Source organism: Magnolia sinica, chromosome 10 (genome assembly GCF_029962835.1).
Source record: "Magnolia sinica isolate HGM2019 chromosome 10, MsV1, whole genome shotgun sequence".
NCBI lineage: Eukaryota > Viridiplantae > Streptophyta > Magnoliopsida > Magnoliales > Magnoliaceae > Magnolia > Magnolia sinica.
Window position 1 is genome coordinate 77,602,220 of NC_080582.1, and position 21,188 is coordinate 77,623,407.

Sequence of the window (21,188 nt, forward strand, 5' to 3'; positions counted from 1 at the left end):
CGACTAAGCGACGAGTCACCGAGTTATTAAAAATAAAAAATAAAACAAAAAAAAAAAAAAACAGGTTTACAATGGACAAAACTAGCCTTTCTTCATCACACTTACAAGATTAGATATAGTGGTTGCTTGTACATGCTTTCATTCATGGTTGAAGCCAGGGAATTTGTGGAATCCTGATGTAGAATCGTGGTCCGCCAACTCCACTGTGGATGAGAGTAGGACCCACTTAACCATGGATGGGCCATGTGATCTTTCTGACCATTCAAAATTTTGGCAGTGGAGTAAACTGTCGACTGCTAGCTCCATGATTTTATTTGCCGATTGATTTAATGGCTATGATCGTTTGTGGCAACTCCATGCATTTCCCATGACCGCTTTCAGCCAAGGGCGGAATCATTTCCGTAAGTTTGGTGTGACTAGGACTCTATTTTCCAGCTGAGCAAAGGGGACTCGACTTAATGCTATCGCAAATAAAGAAAGAAGTACATATTTAGAAATTTCATTAGGCCAGTAAATCAACAGGCCCACCCGAGGATGGAACCCAGCATATCAACAGGCCAGCTTACTAAAAGGTGGGGCCAAGAAGTATGATTCCTAGGTTACAAGATCAACACAGTTTCATGTAGTTGCTCACAAATAAGAAGCCTGAAAATCAAAATACTGATCTGTTCCCACTTACCCACTTACATGTGATTGTCATGCTTTGTTAAACGGTAGTGAACCAAATGTGAATCAATCCAGACCGTGCAAATCATTTCGAAAGGGATTCAATCGTGGTCCGCCAACTCCACTGTGGATGAGAGTAGGACCCACTTAACCATGGATGGGCCATGTGATCTTCCTAACCATTTCGAATCAACTGAGTTCGGTTCGGCTCAGTTGCAGCCTCAGAGGAAGATGGTTGGAGTGGTTCAGTCCTTAACTTTCTCTATTCAGCATCCACGGAGTAAAAGGAATGCATAAAAAAAGCTTCTGTTGCCTTTTTTTTTTTCATGTTTCTTTATCTTTAGCCAACATGCTTTTTGACTGCTCCACTGTTTATTTTCTACAGAGTCAACCGAAGCAACTATGACAATGTGATCGGTGTGCTTTCATGTCTCAAAGTAAATTGAAAAGCAACCTGAGGTGATTCCATCTCTTGGAAAGTATACTTCAGATTTCTTGGTTTTTCTTGTTGTAATTCTCATGAGATTTAAATAACTCTCAATGTTTCAGTTGCTTGCTTCTTCTTTTTTTTTGGATCCTTACCCTTGCTCGGGTGGTAGACTCTCTAGAGTTTCAACACCCGGTCTAGGGTTCGAGTATCCATAGGTGGTGAAATTCCACTAAGGCGTGAGTGTGTGGGGGTGTTTGTGTGCGTGTAAAAAAACAAAAAAAAAAAAAGTTGCTTGCTTTTTGAATCTCAATACATGATTGCAAGCACCATTTGTTCATGTGGTGGTGGGCTTGTCGAGCTTCTCCAAGTGGGTCCCATGGCTCGGTGATCTGAACTGTTGATTTGATAGACTCTGCCATGGATGTGGGCCAAAAATTTCAAGATTAGAGATCCTAGCTCTTGAATCTTTGGCTTTTTGTTGGTCAAATGTGGATGAATACCAATTTGAAGACCCAAATTTCCATTTGAGTGATTTGTGGTGCATGGTCATCCAGAGTGGGGCCATTGCATTGACGGTTTAGTTCACTGAACCATGGCCCTATCTACAAATTGAAACCTAACCCTACTGCTTTCACTCTAGTTTGACCATTATATGATCTTGCAATGCTCTCTCTCTCTCTCCTGATTGATTAGTTTCGAGTCTTGTGGTCCGCAGACTAGTAAAGTGAAATTGTAGTCCGGTAGTGGGCCGCCACTGTGGATGAGAGTAGGACCCACTTAAACATGTATGGGCCATGTGATCTTCCTGACCATTCAAAAATTTGGAAGTGGAGTAAACTATCGACTGCTAGCTCCATGATTTTATTTGCCGAGCCAAAGATTCAACAGCTAGGATCTCCAATCTTGAAATTTTCAGTGCACATCCATGGTGGAGCCTATCAAATCAACAGTTCAGATCACAGAGTCACAAGACCCACTTGGAGAAGCTGGACAAACCCACCACCACATGAACAAATGGTGCTTGCAGTTATGGATTGAGATTCAAAAAGCAACTGAAGCATTAAGAGTTATTGAAATCTCTTGAGAATTACAACAAGAAAAACCAAGAAATTTGAAGCATACTTTCCAAGAGATGGAATCACCTCAGGTTGCTTTTCGATTTACTTTGAGATATGAAAGCTAACCGATCACATTGTCATAGCTGCTTCGGTTGACTTGGATCTGTAGAAAAAAAACAGTGGAGCTGTCTAAAAGCATCGGCCAATGATAAAGAAACATGACAATATAATCAATGTATGGAGGAAAAAAAAAAAAAGGCAACAATTCTGGTGCGATGGCAGTCTGGAAAGCTTGGTTTCACTAGAGTTTTGGTATTGCAGGGAAGATTGAGTTAGTACGGTACTGAATCAATCATTTCTTCCGAGGCTGCAACTGAGCCGAACTGAACTCAATTGATTCGGAATGGTCAAGAAGATCACATGGCCCATCCATGGTTAAGTGGGTCCTACTCTCATCCACAGTGGAGTTGGCGGACCATGATTGAATCCCTTTCGAAATGATTTGCACGGTTTGGATTGATTCACATTTGGTTCACTACCGTTTAACAAAGCATGACAATCACATGTAAGTGGGTAAGTGGGAAGTGACTTACAGGGAAGTCACTTACAGGTGGTGTTTGGGAGTCACGATGAATCTGGAATGCATGCTGGATCTAGGGCTGCCAGGAGCCTTATAGCGATCCGACAATTTGACGAGCTTTTGGTGAGAAATTGCAACGGCAAGATTCTCTATCCAGGTCTGGCGTAGCTAGAGGAGCTCCCTCTCCTTCAAACCTTCTTCTTCTCAGCAAGTGAACGGGTCGGAATCAATTCCTGACTCGTTCCACTCAGTGGTCCGGGTCTAGCCGCTATCTTCTCTCTCTCTCTCTCTCTCTCTCTCTCTCTCTTTTCTTACTATTCCTTGAAAGTTGCCCTAACATTTGGGCTATTTAAATGCTCTGATTCAGTTTTAGAAATTTCTATACTAATTACGGGATTAGTCGCGTTTTTAGCGCTGGGTGGATAGAAAATTCTTGCTCAAGGGCTCCTAAACTAGGCTTAACGATTGCATGCGTTCGAGCGGCTATTCGTGATCTGTTTTTGATGAGGTGGGCCTTACATTGAACGACTTAGATTGGTGAATGTGGCAGGATTAAAGAAAATGGGTTTTCTCAGCCGGCGAGGAGGATGACTCATCTATCATGGCGATTTTTGGTTGATCGGTGGATCTGATGATCTAAGTCTCTTAATTGGTTCGGATGGTGTTCAGTAGGCTTGTGGGGTCCACCTTTTGGTGAAGGGAGGGCAGTAGATTAGGATGTGTTAAAAAAACATCTCGCGCCGTTGCAATTTCTCACTAAAAGCTCGTCAAATTGTCTGATCGCTACTAGGCTCCTGGCAGCCCTAGATCCAGCATTCCAGATTCATCGTGAGACTCTTCTAGAAGGCAGGGAAGGGTTGAGATTGCACCAGCGCTTAAAACGGAAAGATTCAGATTCTTTCCGCTTTCAGCCAAGGGCGGAACCATTTCCGTTAGGTTGGTGTGACTAGGACTCTATTTTCCAGCTGAACAAAGGGGACGTGGATTTCTCCTATCCGATTGGTGTTTGCAGTTAGGTAGGTTGGGCCTGGGCTTGTGTTCAAACCCAAACCTTACATCGTGAGATCCGACCCTTTTTTCGGTCATTGATCTCTTCTTCTCGCGATGGACGGTCTGGATTAATCGATTAGATCTTCATTAGTGGGCAAAATCATGACAGCGGTTCGTCCTTTTGAATCGTAGCTGGCGGGAAAGAAAAGAGGAGGTTAGCATTCCATCTCGAGGAAGCGGATTGGCTGGTGTACCACACACCAGCTATAAAAATCGGATTGCGTACCGACGCTGTTATCATACTGAGTAAACTCAATTGGGCCCACTATGAATATATGTAGTTTCTCTACACCGTTCATCCATTTTTCCAACTCATTTAAGGGGTTGAACCCAAAGTTGAAGCATATCCAAATCTCAAGTAGATCATACCACAGGAAACAATAGGAATAATGATGTCTACCGTTGAAACCTTTCTAGGCCACATAGTAATGTTTATGTGTCATCCAACCTGTTCATAAGATCATACAGACCCGGATGAAGGGAAAAAAATAAATATAAGATTGATCGAAAAATTCCGCTGGCTCCTAAGAAATTTTCAATGGTATACATACAGTTCACACTGTTTCATGTGGTGTGGTCCATTTGAAAATTCTATATGCTTCCCTTTCTTTTCAGCCCTAAAATTATCTGATAAAATGGATTGACGGAGTAAATGAAATACATGAATCATGGTGAACCTCACAGAGTTTACTCAGTACGCTAAGTGTAGTGAGTAACTCACTACGCAATCCGCTTCCCCTATTGGGTACGTGTCGATCAAAGTTACATGGGCCCCACAGTGATGTATTTTTTTATATCCACACCATTCATCCATTTTTAAAGATCATTTTAGAATATTATCCAAAAAATGAATCATATCCAAAGATCAAATGGACCACACCACAAATAGCAGTAGGGATGATGATTTTCACCGTTAAAAAATTCGTAGGGCCCACCACAACGTTTATTTTCCATCCAGTACGTTCATAAGGTCAGAAAGACCTGGATTAAGAGGAAAAACCAATTTCATATTGATCCAAGACTTCTATGACCCCTAAAAGGGTTTCAATGGTATACGTTCAATCCCCCGCTGCTTTTTTCTGTGATAATTATACCTGTCTTATTTTTTTCTCTAGCCTTGAGACGAGGTCGAAAATTTGATGGACGGTTTGGATACAATACAATACATAAGTCAATATATCAGCTATATAGCTGATGTGTGGTACAGAAGCCAATTTGCTTCCCCATTTCGGGCAGGCTCGGGTCAGTTTCACCCGATATAACATTCGGCACCCTGCAGTTGTACGTGTTAATACGTACAAGCAGGTTGGCTATGGGGTCCACTAACTAAGTTCATGAAAATCTAGACCGTTGGTTAGTTTTTTTATGACTCCCTAGGGCTTTAATTCAAGGGTTTGGTAGATACAACGAATTGATGGGCCACACTATGAGGTATGGGTGTTTATTTCTCATTTCCTACAGTGTCAATGGTTGGATTGGCCCAAAATCAGTTTCTAAGCTCCAGTTGTTCTCAAGTAGACTTATTTTGGGAGTTTATTTAGAGGGTGCTTGATTTTGGTTAGTACTCTTTTGGCTTATTATGAGCATGGTAAATCTTACATGGTCACATGGTCATTATCTCATAAATCTAATTTAATTTAGTTTTAATATATTGGAAGGTGTAATTAATGGTGATAATAGAGAAGTATTAATTTCACTTGTAAGTTGAATTGATGGGGCAAGCACCATCGGAAGAAGTGAGGGGTCATGTGGTACAAAGATCCCTGTTCTAAATCTACTCTCAATAAAAGTGACATGTTTTCCCAACCATTCAAACTTTCACTAAATTGGCCTCTCTTGTATAATTATCTAAATTATCAGCCTTTTGGGTTTTTTGGTACCAACAATCCTTTATATGTCCGGTTATCCGACAATTCTAATACATTTTACCTTTACACTTAGATTTGGACCTCGATCACGAATTCTCTTTCTTCCGCTTAAAACTTCTTCTCTTAATAACTAATACATCCGTAGAGATATTGTCACCTCCATTCTTCTCTCTCAACTGATTTGAATGAACTAAAATAATGATTTTGACGTCAATGGTCTCCCTGCCATGGTAAAAAGTATTTACGAGGTTCTCGTAAGACTTTATAAGAGAATTCAACGGGATTAAGGAATGATCTTCCTTGTCAATATTCACCTTCACACTTATCAATTTGCAAAGTATTCTATTGAAATTGCTGATATGTTCATTGAGATTTGTCCCTTCTGTCATCTTCACATTATAAAACTGGTTCTTAAAAAACAAATGATTATAGAGCAATCTTATTATGTAGAGGTTCTCCAACTTCGCCCCTAATCTAGCAGTAGTCATCTCGCTAATAACATTATATAAGACCTCAATGAACTGGGTTATCTAACTGCCCCAGTGCAACTAGGAGCACTATATCTTACAATCCTTATAGTGCACTGGAGCATAATTTTTTTAAAATAATTATCGGTATGTATTATGGGAACCACCAACTTCGTGAGTGGACCCCACCAAATGCAAGAATCAGTAGTCTAAATTATTTATAAGAGACTAGTCTCACCGTATCTTTTGCTTTCGATCGTCGATGCATATTATATTAACGTGGGCCCCATTTGCAAGAAACTCGGAAGCTTCATACGGTAGACGTGGCCCTTCCGTTATAAAGCAATGATTCATCTGACGAAAACAAAAGGGAAAGGTTTGATACTCCTGCAGAGTATGATGCTTTATAAACATGCACCTAGCAGTTGTACCCTTGATATATATAAAACTCAAATTGAACCGTCCAGATCATATAATCCTCTTTTTTACAGAGAATAAGAAAGCTAGAAAGAAGGTTTGGTTCGTGGAAAAAGACGCTGCTAACGTACGTACACCACACCCTCTATCAGCCCAAACGACAGAAGCGGAACTGGCGAAAGGTCGACCGACAGGCGACACATTTCCCACTGCTCTTTTCCTCCGCCCTTTTTACCTCCTTCGAGGGTAAAACAGGAAAAAAAAAAAAAAAAAAAAGGACGGATAGAGAAGAGGGAGAAAAGTCCCGTCAAATACACACGGCAGTTAGATTGGAGTTTTGTGGAATTTCAAGTTCTGCCACCACCACTGCAACGACCTTCTTCCTTTCAAATCATTGAGGGCCGCGCAGGACAGCGGTAGCAGGAGGGCGGTGATGGTGGCTCTGGTCTTGGTCATGTTAACGTGCGCGGGGGGGATGCCTGTATGAGCCTTAAACCACATCTCTTGCACGGAAACTAAGCGGTTAGGTAGCCTATTTAACCGCACTAACTGCAAACCTCTTCGATTCAACCGTATCCATCTGCTTCTCCTTCCATAGTAGAGAGAGAGAGAGAGAGAGAGAGAGAGAGAGAGATTTTTGTTTCTACCTCATTTTTAGGCTCATGTCATAAAATGAGGTTACAAAACAAATGAACGGTCTAGATATAACACATGTGTGTTATTCTAAATAACTTTGAATGATGGTTAGTATATCCATTCAATGTACCACCTGATTACCAACAAAGCATGGAATTATTCTTATCCCATGGCAACAGGGTAATTATGTTTTTTTAATCCCATCCACCGAATCCCTTCCAATCCCAACGCCCAAACACGCCCTAAGAGAATTCAACGGGATTATCGAATGATCTTCCTTGTCAATATTCACCTCCACACTTATCAATTTGCAAAGTATTCTATTCAAATTGCTGATGTGTTCATTGAAATTTGTCCCTTCTGCCATCTTCACATTATAAAACTGATTCTTAAAAAACAAATGATTATAACGCAATCTTATCATATATAGGTTCTCCAATTTCGCCTCTAATCTAGCCGTAGTCATCTTGCTAATAACATTACATAAGACCTTATTGGCCAAACACCTTATTGACCTTATACTAACCACGTGACCAAATTTGATATTGAACCACGACATACATAGCTCAGGAGAACTATATCACATTATACAAAATAGTGGTATAACCATATCACATCATATAAAATAGTGGCGATTGATCATTAAAAACTTCTTATGGGCCACCAAAGTTTTAGATGAAGTTGAGATTCGTGTGGTCACTTCATCTAGGTCTTTGCTACCTTATAAATAGGTTGGATGGAAAATAAACATTTTGGTGACTGGCAAAAAAAATTTAATGGTTAGTATTCCCCACCTGTCATTGTTTCCCGTGGTGTGGTCCACCTAAGATAAACATCAACTTCGTTTTTTGGATCATGTGCAAAAATGCTTTTTAAAATATGATGGACATTGTGGATGTAATCCAAATGCATCAAGCTAGGTCCACAGTCATGAATCCACTGACCTCGGCATGGAAGCGACACCCTACTTAAACAGTCTTTACTTGGTGAATTAGGAGGCTAGGAGGGGCCCCCTGTTATGTTTGTGAGAAATCCATTCCGTCCATTTGTTTTTTCTGGATCATTTAAGAAGATGAGACAAAAAATGTGACAGATCCAAAACTCAAGTGAGCCTCGGGACAGGAAACAATTAGGATTAAGTGTCTACCATTGAAAACTTCATGGGGCCACATAAGTTTTGGATGAGGCTATCATTTTTGTTTTCATTTATCTCAGTGGGAATGACCTTGTGTGACACAGGGGAGGACGTGATAAGGATGATCATCGTCTTCCTCAGTGATAACTATGAATCCATAGAGTTTCTCTAGACTCCTCATCGAGATTCTTTGAATCCACGTGCGATGAAAATAGAAATAATTTATAATAATTTGATTTAAAATGATTGATGATAAAAATGAATTTACAATCCTTTAAATAGTGAACTCAAACCTAGGAAGAAGTTTTAGACTCAAACTCCAATCAAACTTCTAAAAAAATGCGACTTATTATAAATAGTAAACTTGATATTTATACACCGTCATAATTCGTACTAGACTCCATTGTTTTTTGCTAAAATACTATCCAAATCGGTCATAATTAAAACTTACTATTCATAGTAAAAACAAAAACAAAATGGACTTTTGACCATCAATCTGATGGAATCTCATAAATCTAGCATGGGCAACCCATCATATGTAATGCCCAGGGTTTTTGGAACTCGAGTATATGACTCGTTTTCCAAAAATCAGGTGTTAACCTTTAAAGATGGCGAAATTTCATGTATTTTTTTTTTCTTTTATCAGAGTTAGCAGCTTAGCGGAATATTAACAAATCAATCATAAAAGAATTTTCATATATATTCAAAATGTACAAGCGGTTGCCCAAATGATTTATACAAACCCATGTCTCATACTAATAAATATAGAAATGAACAATTTAATACATAAAACTAAATAAAATGTAACTAGTCTTGAGCAGCAAGATCACATAGGTTCTCTTAGCAAATACAACCATGCATCCTTGACAATTGTACCCTGCTTCTCATGAATATCACTTAAGCCATCTGCATTACTTGTACGGTTATATATTCGATGAATGAGTGGCCAACACAGTGTGAATTTCTCTCAAGATTACACATCGTTGCATTAGTTAAGCATAGTTTTAAACAATAAGACATGCAAAATAATCCATGATGTGATCTTGTTTAAGTGCATGGATGTGTAAATGCACATCAACTAGGGATGCACATCCAGTTAGCCAAGTGAATGGACCTTTCAAACAATCAGTCCATTCATGCAAGAGAGTGAGCCTTTCAAACAGTCAGCTCATTCAACTTACAAGGTAGTGGGCCTTTCAAACAGTCGGCTCACTTAAACATGAATGGGCCTTTCAAACAGTTAGCTCATTCATGCTTGGGGATGGGCTTTTCAAACAGTCAGCTCATCCCTAATAGAGGAATGAACCTTTTAAACAGTTAGTCCATTTAGGCAAGAGAATGGGTCTTTCAAACAGTTGACTCATTTAACTTACAAAAGAATGAGTCTTTCAAACAGTCGACTCGCTCAAGTAAGATAGTGTGCCTTTCAAACAGTCGACTCACTTAAGTAAGAATGAGCTTTTCAAACAGTCGGCTCATTCAAGCAATACGACGGGTCTTTCAAACAGTCGGTTCATTAGGCAAGAGAATAATGGGCCTTTCAAACGGTCGGTCCATTAGGCAAGAGAATAATGGGCCTTTCAAACAGTCGGCTCATTCAAGTTGCAAGAGAACGAGTCTTTCAAAATAGTCACCCGCTTAAGTAAGATAGTGGGCCTTTCAAACAGTCGGCTCACTTAAGCAAGAATGAGCTTTTCAAACAATCGGCTCATTCAAGCATGGGGATGGGCCTTTCAAACAATCGGTTCATCCTAAGTAAGTGAATGGACCTTTCAAACAGTAGATTCATAATGCAAGTGCCATGAATGCATGATTACTCTCATCCATTATTATTCCAATTTGCAAGCAGCAAAATTAAGAAAGCTCAAAGAACACTATAGGGGGCTCGCCACCCAACATAGGCCTACAGTTTGGGCATAGTGTTTCATTCTACCATCCCCGGCTCATGAAACTCATTCATTAGAATGTTTAATAACATCATCATCAACCGATGGCCAATCAAAATCTAACAAACGGGACTTGCCATCGCATGGTCACACAAAATAATACATCAAGACGCCTTGGGCAAATATGCAATTAGGGCTGCAAGAGGTAAATATCAATCAAAAAAAGCCACGTAGGCATAACAACCCATGGATGGTAAGCCTACATCAATGTTTCATTTAATCCATTAATCAAAGTAGCCACATGTGAGGGTCCATTACAATCACAATCAGTCAAGTTACATCCCAAGTCTGGATGTACATGTATAAGTGAGGTTTTTTCTACTAATAGATGTAGCAATTCAAGTTCTACAAGCAATCCATAAACAATCTATAAATATGAAAAGATACAGAAGTACAACATATAAATATTCATACAAGCTAAGTGTTGAGCATATGATTGATAATCAGATTCAATATCTAATGCAAGTTATCATGAGTTAGAGATATCAATTATCACTTGAAAATAAAATGAACTATTACTTAAATTAACAAGGAAGAGGAAAGCTCAAGGGGAAAGATTCATCACCTCCTACCTTGGTTTGCTTACTAGTGTTGCCACAAGGTGTGCATGCTCCTTAGGATTGAATTTTTCCCTAAATTGTGCATTCATAGAGTGAGATTCAAGTCTTGTATTTTGCATGTGGCTAAAGTCATACTCCCAAGTTTGGTTTGGGTTCTAGTTTTATCAATCAATTTAGGTCAACTAAATTTGAATTTCTTATTAAGAGTGGGGAAATGATTTACGTTCCTTTATGGGATGGAGTGGCCTAATCCAAACTGGTCCAAGGGAGGCTTTCTAAGCAAAGCCCTAACCCCAAACTTGAGCTGACCCAAGAGAGGCACGCTGCTTTCCTACCAACGAGAAATGGACAGGGACTCGATGAGTCACCGAGTCACACTATGTGGGTTCCTCAAATGGAGAACTTTGCTCAACTTGTTTGCCTACCATCATCAGCATGGGCTGCTAAGATGGCTGGTTTTCAACGATGGTTGATTGGCCATGGATCGGATCGCACATCGGGCCTTGGCCCACTGAGTTGGCCTAAATCCGAGTTGCCCCACTACTGACCTGAAGGACTAAAGCCTATGTTGGTCTGGGCAAGGCCCTGACTTTGGAGGCCTTTCCGGTGTGAGTGAGGAGTTGGGCCACCTAAACTCGGCAAGGCACTCCCAGCGTATCTGATGAACATGGGGCTGGCTAAGTCAACCCGATGATTCAAAAACCACACAACAACCCCAATAGCTTCAACAGGTCCACTCGGCAAAGCGAGAAGTTGGATTCAAGCCCGAACCCCGCTGGACTCCAAGTTCACTCACCTTCTCTTTCTCTCACCTTCTTCTTCCTCTGTTCTTCCTATTTTCCTTCAGGACCAGGGCTACTGGGTTGTCCCAACCCGCCCCGAGTCAAGTTAACTCGATCGCCTGGTGTAGTGCGACACCACAGCTGCGTCGATACTCTCTCTCTCTCTCTCTGTCTCTCTCTCTGTCTCTCTCTCTTTCTGTTTGCTGGAATCTCGGATGCAATCCTTAGGCGTGCGTGGTCCATTTATAGCTTTAGGGTTGGTGCTTGACTGTGCTTGCCAGCCGTTTATTTATTGCCATTAGCTGCTTGGATGAACAACCGCACCCCTCATTTCAATTTGCATGGATGGAGTTTATAGCTTTGGATTGTCATCCAGGACTATGGGCCACCAAATGAACTGATTATAAGATGGGGCCCACTAGAGTTTGGTGGGTTCTTCGGCCATATGAGGAAGATGACCGACCCTTTGATGACATTTCATCATCGGACGGTTGATCCGTTGGTTAGAAACTCGTGGAGGGTGCAGATTCATCTCTTAATCATAGTGGGGCCCTGTATAATGAAGTTCATTGTAAGCGTCAAATCTTAGATAATTTGATGGTCGGATGGCTTTCAACTTTGATCAACCTGCTTCTACGAGTCATAGGGACCCAATGACCGTCTAGATAGGGTTTTTTAGTTGAGCTTTAAAGGTTGGTTGATGAAGTTCCACTATTCTTTGATTGATGGTTCGTTGAGGAGTGGACAATGGCGAACTGATGATTTAGGTCTCAATTTGTGGATTCCCATCAATTCGACAATCGGATCATCTTTAGATCTGACATTCAAGGTCCTAAGGGTCCTACGATTTGTTTAGATGAAGATTCGTGGTACGGTTAGCGGCGCGTTGGTCTAAGTGTGATGATCAGGTAGCGGGCCTTTCAGTTGGACAATATGGATCTGACCAATGATAAATTTGATGATCTAAGGCTCAAGATTGAATACATATGGTTCAATCTAGCTAATAAGGCGGGATTTAGACTTTCATTGCCATTGGAATCCTAACAATACAGTGGGTTCCTAAAGATCAATGTCACTTTCATGATGAGATAATTATTTGTTCTTGAGAATCAATGGTCAGATGAATTGATATATGAATGAAGATTGCACTAGGTGGTCGAGATGGATTGATTGAGGACCACTAGATGATTGATGTGTAAGGTAAGTTACGTATATTCTCACACACATGCAATCCAATTTATATATTGTAATGCCCGAGTATTGAAAAATACGGGGTGTACATCTTAGCAGGGTTGGTTGGCTCAATTAGCTTCTCCTGCCCAAAATCAGATATGATACACGGAAAAACTCATTTCGCATTACAAGATAGGATTGTTTTAGGGTTATGACGGTCCTAATCACTTATGCATCGGACCTTCTCTGATTCGTTTTTGCCATGAAAGTATCCGTGACCTGCTCTTCATCATTATGAAAGCCATCGATGGCATTTAAGCATTACGGTAGATCTAAGGGAAGTTTCAATGGTAGTCATTTCCTTACACACTTTTTCCTCTCTACTGGCCCACTTGTTTTCTGGATCTACCTCATTTTTGAACTAATGTCCTAACTAGGGGTGTACATCGAGCCGAACCAAGTCAAGCTGGCCTTAGCTCGACTCGGCTCGACCACTAGCTGACCTTAGCTCGAACTCAGCTCGGCCACTAGCTGACCTCAGCTCAAACTCAGCTCGGCTCGGTTCAATTAGCAGCTCAGGCCAGTTCGAGTCGAGTCAAGTTCGCCTGTGCAACATTTTCACAAACACCTGAATTGCACCTTCAAAATCTTACTATATGTAAAACAACAATAATGATTTTACAGGTATTTTATCAAACACCTTCCGAGCAACATAAAAAACCAAGAAAAAATAGGTATTTGTTTCATGTACATACCTTCTTTACCACCAGCCACACTTCGTTGAGTCATTTCATCAAACACTTAGTGAGCAATATCACTGTCAAAGTAATCGAGTCACCGAACTGATTCAATCCGAGATCGATTCGAGTTGGGTTCGATCCGAGTTGAGTCGAGCTAGGGCCAGCTCGAACTCCGCATGAACCCATTTTCGAGCTAAAAAAATCAGCTCAACTTAGCTCGAACTCAGCTTCGAACCGCGTCAAATCAAGCTTTTATGGGTTTGAGTCGAGTGAGCTAACCGAGCTAGTTCTGTTCGTGTTCACCTCTAGTCCTACCATTATCCAGAAAAATGAATGCACGAAGTGAATTTATTATGGACGCGGATTAGCTACTAAACCCATGGTAGCAACTATCGGTACTGAAGTGACGTCACCATGTTCTATGAGCCCCACCCTGAAGTATGTATTATATCCACACCCTCTATACATTTGGAGAGATCATTTTAGGACATGATGGAAAGAATTTGGCAGATACAAATGTCAAGTAGACCCCACCATAGAAAAACAGTGGGATTGAACGTCTACCATTAGAAACTTCTTTAGGCCACAGAAGTTTTCGATCAAGTTGATATTTGTGTTATCCCTTATTTCATGTTTGTGTTAACTTATAAACGGGTTGGATCTCACATAAACATCATGGTAGGCCTTAGGAAGATTTCAATGGTGGGTCACTATCCCCACTGTTTTCTGTGGTGGGGTACACTTGAACTTTGGATCTAACTCATTCTTTGGACCATGTCCTAAAATGATCTCTCCATATGGATGGATGGTATGGATACACCACATACATAATAGTGGGTCCAAAGAACATGATGACGTCACTTCAACAGTTGACTCTCTTCCGTCATGTCCAGGTAGCTGATTCGCTCCATTTATTACAAACATCACGGTGGGCCCCACCTAACACTATTTCATGCAATCCACGTCCTTTTCTCAGCGGTCTCCAAAACAGAGTTAATGAATTAGAACCGTCACCATCAGTTACAGGGCCCGGGTTCAGGCTCGGGATGGGCTTTGTAGCGGATTCTTAGGTCATGCTTGGGCTTCACCCGTTGTGGCGCGGGCTGTTTTTGGACCTCCATTGAGTGGTACGGGCCGGCCTTTGACAGATGTTTAGACTGGCCCTAACCCGTCCCATTGATACACCTGCTTTCTAAATACAACAAGCAGTGTAGTTGTAGAGCGTACACCTTAAACCGTACACCATCGTTCAATTAAAGCATGGCATGACCTTTGATATGATAAACCAATCACATCTCTACACCCTGACATGCAAAGCAGGTCCGTGAGCTACTCAAATCATAATTTCAAGCCATCTGACCGTTAGTTTTGAAACAAAACTAATACAAACCATTCGATTTAGATAAGTCAACTGAAAACATCTTCTAATGATCTAAATCGTCCAATTAGTGGGCCATTAAATTCTAGATCTTTGGTCAGCCTATAATCAAATCCTGTCCATTCTCACGTGTGGATTAAAACCAGATTGAACCGCACGTGAGCATACTCACACGCAAAATAAGAAGTTATCAAGAGAAATTGACCACTGTAGATGCCACCTTTTACCCGGCGTCTTTTCAAAACGCTCCAACTATTACGTACGGACACATTATTTGCAGACAAAAATATCCTTGCATACGTGCAACATTAAAACGTCCCGGGTCCAGGGGTCTTCATGTCGAATTTACTCTCTCCATCCATTATCAAATACCGCAATAGTATTGGATTCCACTAATCACAAATGTCCAATTTCAGTTCTACTTTGGATTCCACAGTTCAAATCCACAGTTTAGTTTCGTTCAGTTCTACCTACCCCTAAATTAGAACCGAACTATATCGAATGGTTCTTTGATTTTTGGAACTGAAATTGGAAGCGGTGTACTCTAGAACCGGACCAAATAGGACCATTTGATCGGTTCTGACCCAGTACCATAATTCTACTAGTTTGATGTTCCACGATTCTACCAGTTTGATGTGCACCCCTATCATTAGAGTTCAAAGTGGTTAAGAAAGATTTATTGTCGGCCATGACTAGCTTGACCTTATTCTATAACAGTTCCTTTAACAACGTGCCATTGGAGTCCCTGACAGCTTATTTTGTGGCCGGCGAATCACAATAACCGTAGAAAAAACAAGAAGATTTTTAATGGCAAACATTCAATCACAATCAGGCATGCTCACTTATACGCACCTACGCATGTGCATATTTTTTCACACGTGTCATGGATCTCTAATCCGAACGGTCCATGTGATGCAGCATCCCATAAAACCATCAAGGACCAATTTTCACACTGATTTAAAACTCTGGTGGGCCATATCAAAGGGAGATGCAAATTAAGGTAGGAAAATGTTTTCTTTTGTCATAGCCCACCAATGTTTTAGATCAAAGTAAAATTTGGGTCATAGGGGTTTCATGGGGTTTTGCATCACATGGACCGTTTAGATTTTGGACTCAAGTCACGTATTATGAGTTCTTAAAAAGTTCTCAAGAGAACTCTTGCCAACTTGTGCGCGGCTGAGTATTCTGCTGGAAGGGATTGAGTGCTGAGTAATGAGTAAACTCTGTGGGATCCACTATGATATATGAATTTGATCTACACTGTCCATCTATTTTAATACTTAAATTTAAGTCCTGATCTTAAAAATTAGCTATATCCAAAGCTCAAGTAAACTACACCACAGGAAATATTGTGAATTGAGTGTATACCGTTGAACATAGCTCAAATGGCAGACTGAGTGGAGATAGCTCGTTTCAACACTTGAGGTCTTGGTATGATCCCTAGCGAGGGTGGCTAACATGAAGTGTGTGCACTGTCATGGGTGTGTACAAAGAAGCTAACCCAAAAATAAAAATAAAAATGTATACCGTTGAAAATTTCTGGGGGGCCACAAAAGTTATGGATCAAGTTGATTTTTTTTCCCCTCATCCTGGTGTTTGTGATCTCATGAACATCTTGGAGGATAAATAAAGATCACTATGGGCACTGGAAAGGTTTCAACAGTTTAAATTAGTATTTTCATTGTTTCCTGTGGTATGGTCCACTTGAGCTTTGGATATGCTTAATTTTATGGCTTGACCTCTGCATGTAGAAGAAAAAAATGGATGGACTGATTGGATAAACCGTATATATTTACCGTGGGCCGAACTTAATTTTATAGCCCATTTGATGATTGGTTTAGCTTAATAAAAACAAATGACATATTTTATCCCATGTTTTTTTTATATGAGTATGATATATCCACTCTGCCCAACTATTTCTCCATCAGGGATTTTAGGCCCACCTTGTTTGTGTTGCTGAGTTTTTTACGGAGGAAGTTTATTCTCAATGTTTAAATTGAGTTATTACTCTATATTATAGGTATTTTGAATTCTTGGGCCTACTTTTATAGCCCATTTGATGATTGGTTTAGCTTAATAAAAACAAATGACATATTTTATCCCATGTTTTTTTTATATGAGTATGATATTTTAGAACAATTTTTTAATCTAAGCTATGCTTGATGTGAATATACAACTTTCTACCTGTAAGTAACTTATAGGTTTTGCAAATAGAAAAACCAACTTATGTAATTGACTTACAACTTACATCCAAACAGGTTTGCCTGCCAATAACTTACACTTGTAAGTGACTTACAGGTATGTCACTTACCACTTAAAAGAATTTACAGGCATCCACACATGCCCTAATGCAGGAATATTTCGATTTTTATTGCCTTTTCCGTTTTTTCATTTATGTTTCTGGAGTGCACTTGAACGGAGAAGGAAAAAAAAGAGCATTTCGGATTCCAAAGGCAGATTGGAGTCCTCCTGCAAGAGGATCGAGACGCTGGATCTGGATTCAGTTTTCCGATCTAAAATGTAATTTATTTCGATTTCTTTTTCTTCTTTTTGAAGCTGGTGTTGGATTCTATGATTTGTTTGATTTTTATTTTTGAATAGGATTTTTGAATTTTCTCTTGCTTTGTTAGCATTTAATTTTAGTGTATTTTCGATTCTTTGAATTTTTATTTTTATTTTTGGTTGTGGGGGAGAGAATCAACTTGTATTGGGTTGTTTACCAAAGGGATTATCATTTTTGAGGAATCCTCCTGAGAAGTGCTACCTCCACTGTACACATGGCATGTGTATAGTGATCAGAAGCCTTGATTTGGTGGGCCATCAGGTTTCCACATCCTAAGATAAATGCTATAAACTATGGTAGTCATTTGATCTGTAGCTTAGGAAAGGATTGAGGAAGATGAATCATGGTCCACATTCAACACGTAAAATTCATAGCGATCAAACAGTTAGATTGAGCCATGGCCCATCTACATGATGACCCACCATATCAACGGTCCAATCTCCATACACATTTCTACATGTACGGTCAAGACCATACTTCCAAGGCATACACCGTGCTTGCATTGCAGCGTTACTCTAGGTTGTACCTTTTTTACTCTTAACTGGTTTTACATTTTAGTTTGTTGGTTATTGGCCTTCGATGCTGGGTCCACCAGAAGAACCGTTCCAATCACTGAGGCGTGTCCCACATATGGTGTGAACTACACTCTGGGGTACCATCACAAGTTACCTGCCTTTTCTTGCATATGTATTATGGGTTGAAGGGAGATTGAAATGAACCTGCAAGTAACTAAGAATGGCTTCTTTCCTTGTGTGATTGATTTGAATGGTCTATAGAAGGATTCATTTGGCAGTATGGATTTAAATCCTCTTGAATCCAGTGGATTTTGAAACTTGTGGAATTGAGTGAATTTTACAAATCAGCTTTGAGGTGGGAATGCAAAAAGGACTCTTTGGGGGGATTTTGGAAGAATAAAAATCCAAACCTTCAAAATCCTTGCTACTAAAGTCTAAAGAAACTGAAATGCCCACAAACCCTCAGAATCCATGATTCCAAATGACCCCTAATTTAAATGGTGCATAATGTTGTAAATCAACTATAATTAGTGTGGAGGATTAGCACATTATTGATCAGCCAACAGATTTTCTTAGCACATCATTGATCGGGCAACATATTTTCTTTCTCCTCCATGACTATTTCTTGAGACTTTTATTTATGACAATGCTTGGTAACTGTGTTTAATCTACAATCCTTTTCTATTCCTTAGATCATTTCTTTTAATTATGCAATCCAGTTCCTAGATCAGCTAATGAAGTTAGGCTTACCTTGCAAATACTTTTCCCCTCCTGACACCTCTTTTGTGGACGCCTTGTGTCTCTTAGCAGGGAATTTGGTATTATTGTTTCCTCCTATACTTCTTCAGGCTTCGTTTTAATTATTTTTTGTGAGCTTTTTTACCAATAAAAATTATGATATCTTATTTGATTTCAGGTATGGCCATCAAATTGCTTATGCTCTTTCTTTACTGGTTACAAATTCTGTACTATGTCTATTACAACTACTTACTTTTACCCTCCGGCAACATTTGTTGCTGTCCAAGTTTGAAGTCGAGTTTTTTGGAGTGGGCTTCAAGTTTGAAGTCTAGTGATTCAAATTTTGTTCAAAGGTTGTTTGCTTTGTAGTTTCGCGCCAGTTTTATTAACTTGAGAGGCTTAGATTAACTTTAGAATTTATATATAGGAATTTTGAAGTCAATCTAAGCCTCTCAAGCTGATAAAATTATTGGGCAGCCTGAGACAACATTCTTACCACTGAAGTTTCGTCTTCTGGAATTGATTTGTCATGTTTGGTCTTCAATTCTGCTGGTTCAACCTGAATTTACTTTGACGGTTTCTTTTAATCTCTCTCTTATAATTGGTTTAGATGAACTTTCTTATTAATAGGATTGTAGATGAACTTTCTTATTAATAGGATTAGAAGCCCACGTAAGTGCTCAATTGGTTGCTGTACCAAAGGAGCATGCTGCCTATGGTGAAATCACAGAATCAAAGGTATCTTTTTCATAATGATTCCTAGAGTATGGCTGGATCATTTGCACAAGATTATGAAAGTTTAAATTATTCTTTCCTCGTTTGATAAGTTTACACTTTCTTTCGTCCGTATGATAATTTTTCTTTTTGTTCAAGTTCATAGATTAATAAACATTTCGTACTATATTTCCATCAATTTTTTTAATAATTTGTACTTCAATAATTTCCTTTTGCCAGTTGAGGGAGGGAAATTTTTGACATGAAAGAAAGATGAAAAACATAAGGGTGCATTTGCCAAATATTCTGTAGGTAAAAGCTCTTCTCTTGAACATTCTTGCCAAATATTCTGAAGGTAAAAGCTTGCTGCTTAATATGTTGATTGCCTTTAGCATCTTCAAATTTAAGATCCATTCCACGCTCTTGAGTTTAATGTCTATCGTCAGTATTTGCAATGCCACCTGTGACTACCTATCTGGATATGCCCATTCTTTTTTCTTTTTCTTTTTTAAATTTTTTGTTTTGAAGGATAACATAAAATGCCTGATGTTTGTTGTTTATGTAAATTTTAAGTTGTGCATGTAGCACTGGTTTATACATTTATATACTAAAGCATACACACATCACGCGAATGTGTTCATAAGTGTGTGGCTGTGTCTGTGTGCGTTTCTGGTGCGCTAAATTGTTTGGATTCTATTTCAGATGAGCTACTGCTGTCTGGCTGGTGAACTGCAGCAGTTTTTTGTTCATATGTGAGTATTTATATTGTTCTCCATCTTTTTGGCACCAACACACTTTGTAATATTTTGTGCTTCTTTTCTTTCTATAGGTGGTCATTTGGTAGTGTTCCTGTTCCAACTGCTGTAGATTGCAATAGGCATTGTGTAATTATGTTGCTTGTCCAAGGTTATCCACTGTAAGATATCCTTTTAAGATTCTGAAATACTCTTGATTTCGAAGCCCACCTTTTCTGGCTACTAGGGGATGTTTGATTTACTTGTAGAACGTTTTTTTCAACATGTATCAGAAGTGCAGGTTTTCTTCTTTATCCTTATGTAAATTTACATGTTTTCTGAGGTTTGCTTGCTGGAAAATGACAGTTTATGATTCAGTGAGTTGTCTCCATGCAGCGTACAGGTGAAGCAATTGGAAAACCCAGACACTGTTTTTGACGCAATTGTTGGTCTTGTTGTTTGTTTTGCAGAACATGGTCTCATACACTGTGACTTCAATGAATTTAACATTATGGTATGCAATTATCTCTGATAGGCAAATGATTCCATTTTTTACATTTCCTTAGAATTGTTGAAATTCTATTGTTTTCCTAACTTTTGGGTGCTATAATCAGCAGATCATGATTTATTTATTTTCTTTTTCTAGATATTTTTAATGTGGCTGTAACTCTATCACAGAAGAGTTCATAATGACTTTTGCTTGATTTCTATGCAAGTTATTTTTTCTTGAATAAACATATGATACAAATATATGGAATGTAGCTATTTTATTGTATTTATGTTTTCCCTATGCATGTGCGTGTGCCACACGTGTGTGAAGTTGTTGCAAGCAATATGCATGTGTGTGCGCGCACGCAGGTGGGTGTGTATCATTCGTTTTTGAAGTTGTTACAATCAATTTTCTTGTGTGCGGGGGGGTGTGTATCGCGTGTGTGAACTTGTAACCAATTTGTGTGTGCATGTGTGTTTGGGCATGTGTGTGTGCAGAGTTGTGAGCAATGCCGGTCACATTTTTTTTTTTTTTTTGCCATTCACAAT

General features: G+C 39.5%; 1 protein-coding gene and 1 long non-coding RNA gene across 7 annotated transcripts in view; one reads left to right on the top strand and one right to left on the bottom strand.

The window, feature by feature from the left end:
• Nucleotides 1-2,114: 2,114 nt before the first annotated feature.
• On the bottom strand, nt 2,115-3,973 carry LOC131257550 (uncharacterized). The gene is made up of 2 exons (XR_009177493.1): nt 3,492-3,973; nt 2,115-2,317 (listed from the first exon to the last, which is right to left on the bottom strand). It is a non-coding gene; the product is annotated as an uncharacterized LOC131257550 (long non-coding RNA).
• A 13,265-nt stretch (nt 3,974-17,238) lies between these two features.
• The window catches only part of LOC131217063 (uncharacterized), a 33,705-nt gene continuing 29,755 nt past the window's right edge, over nt 17,239-21,188 (top strand). For 3 of the 6 annotated variants that reach the window (XR_009157171.1, XR_009157170.1, XR_009157172.1), the window contains exons 1-6: nt 17,239-17,406; nt 19,333-19,440; nt 19,657-19,728; nt 20,119-20,168; nt 20,246-20,332; nt 20,621-20,664. Coding sequence is in view for 3 of the 6 variants with exons in the window: in XM_058211795.1 (XP_058067778.1) it covers nt 20,119-20,168; nt 20,246-20,332; nt 20,547-20,664 (255 nt within the window). In the remaining 3 variants the exon portion in view is untranslated. The other 3 variants (XM_058211795.1, XM_058211792.1, XM_058211793.1) reach the window with 3 other exon arrangements.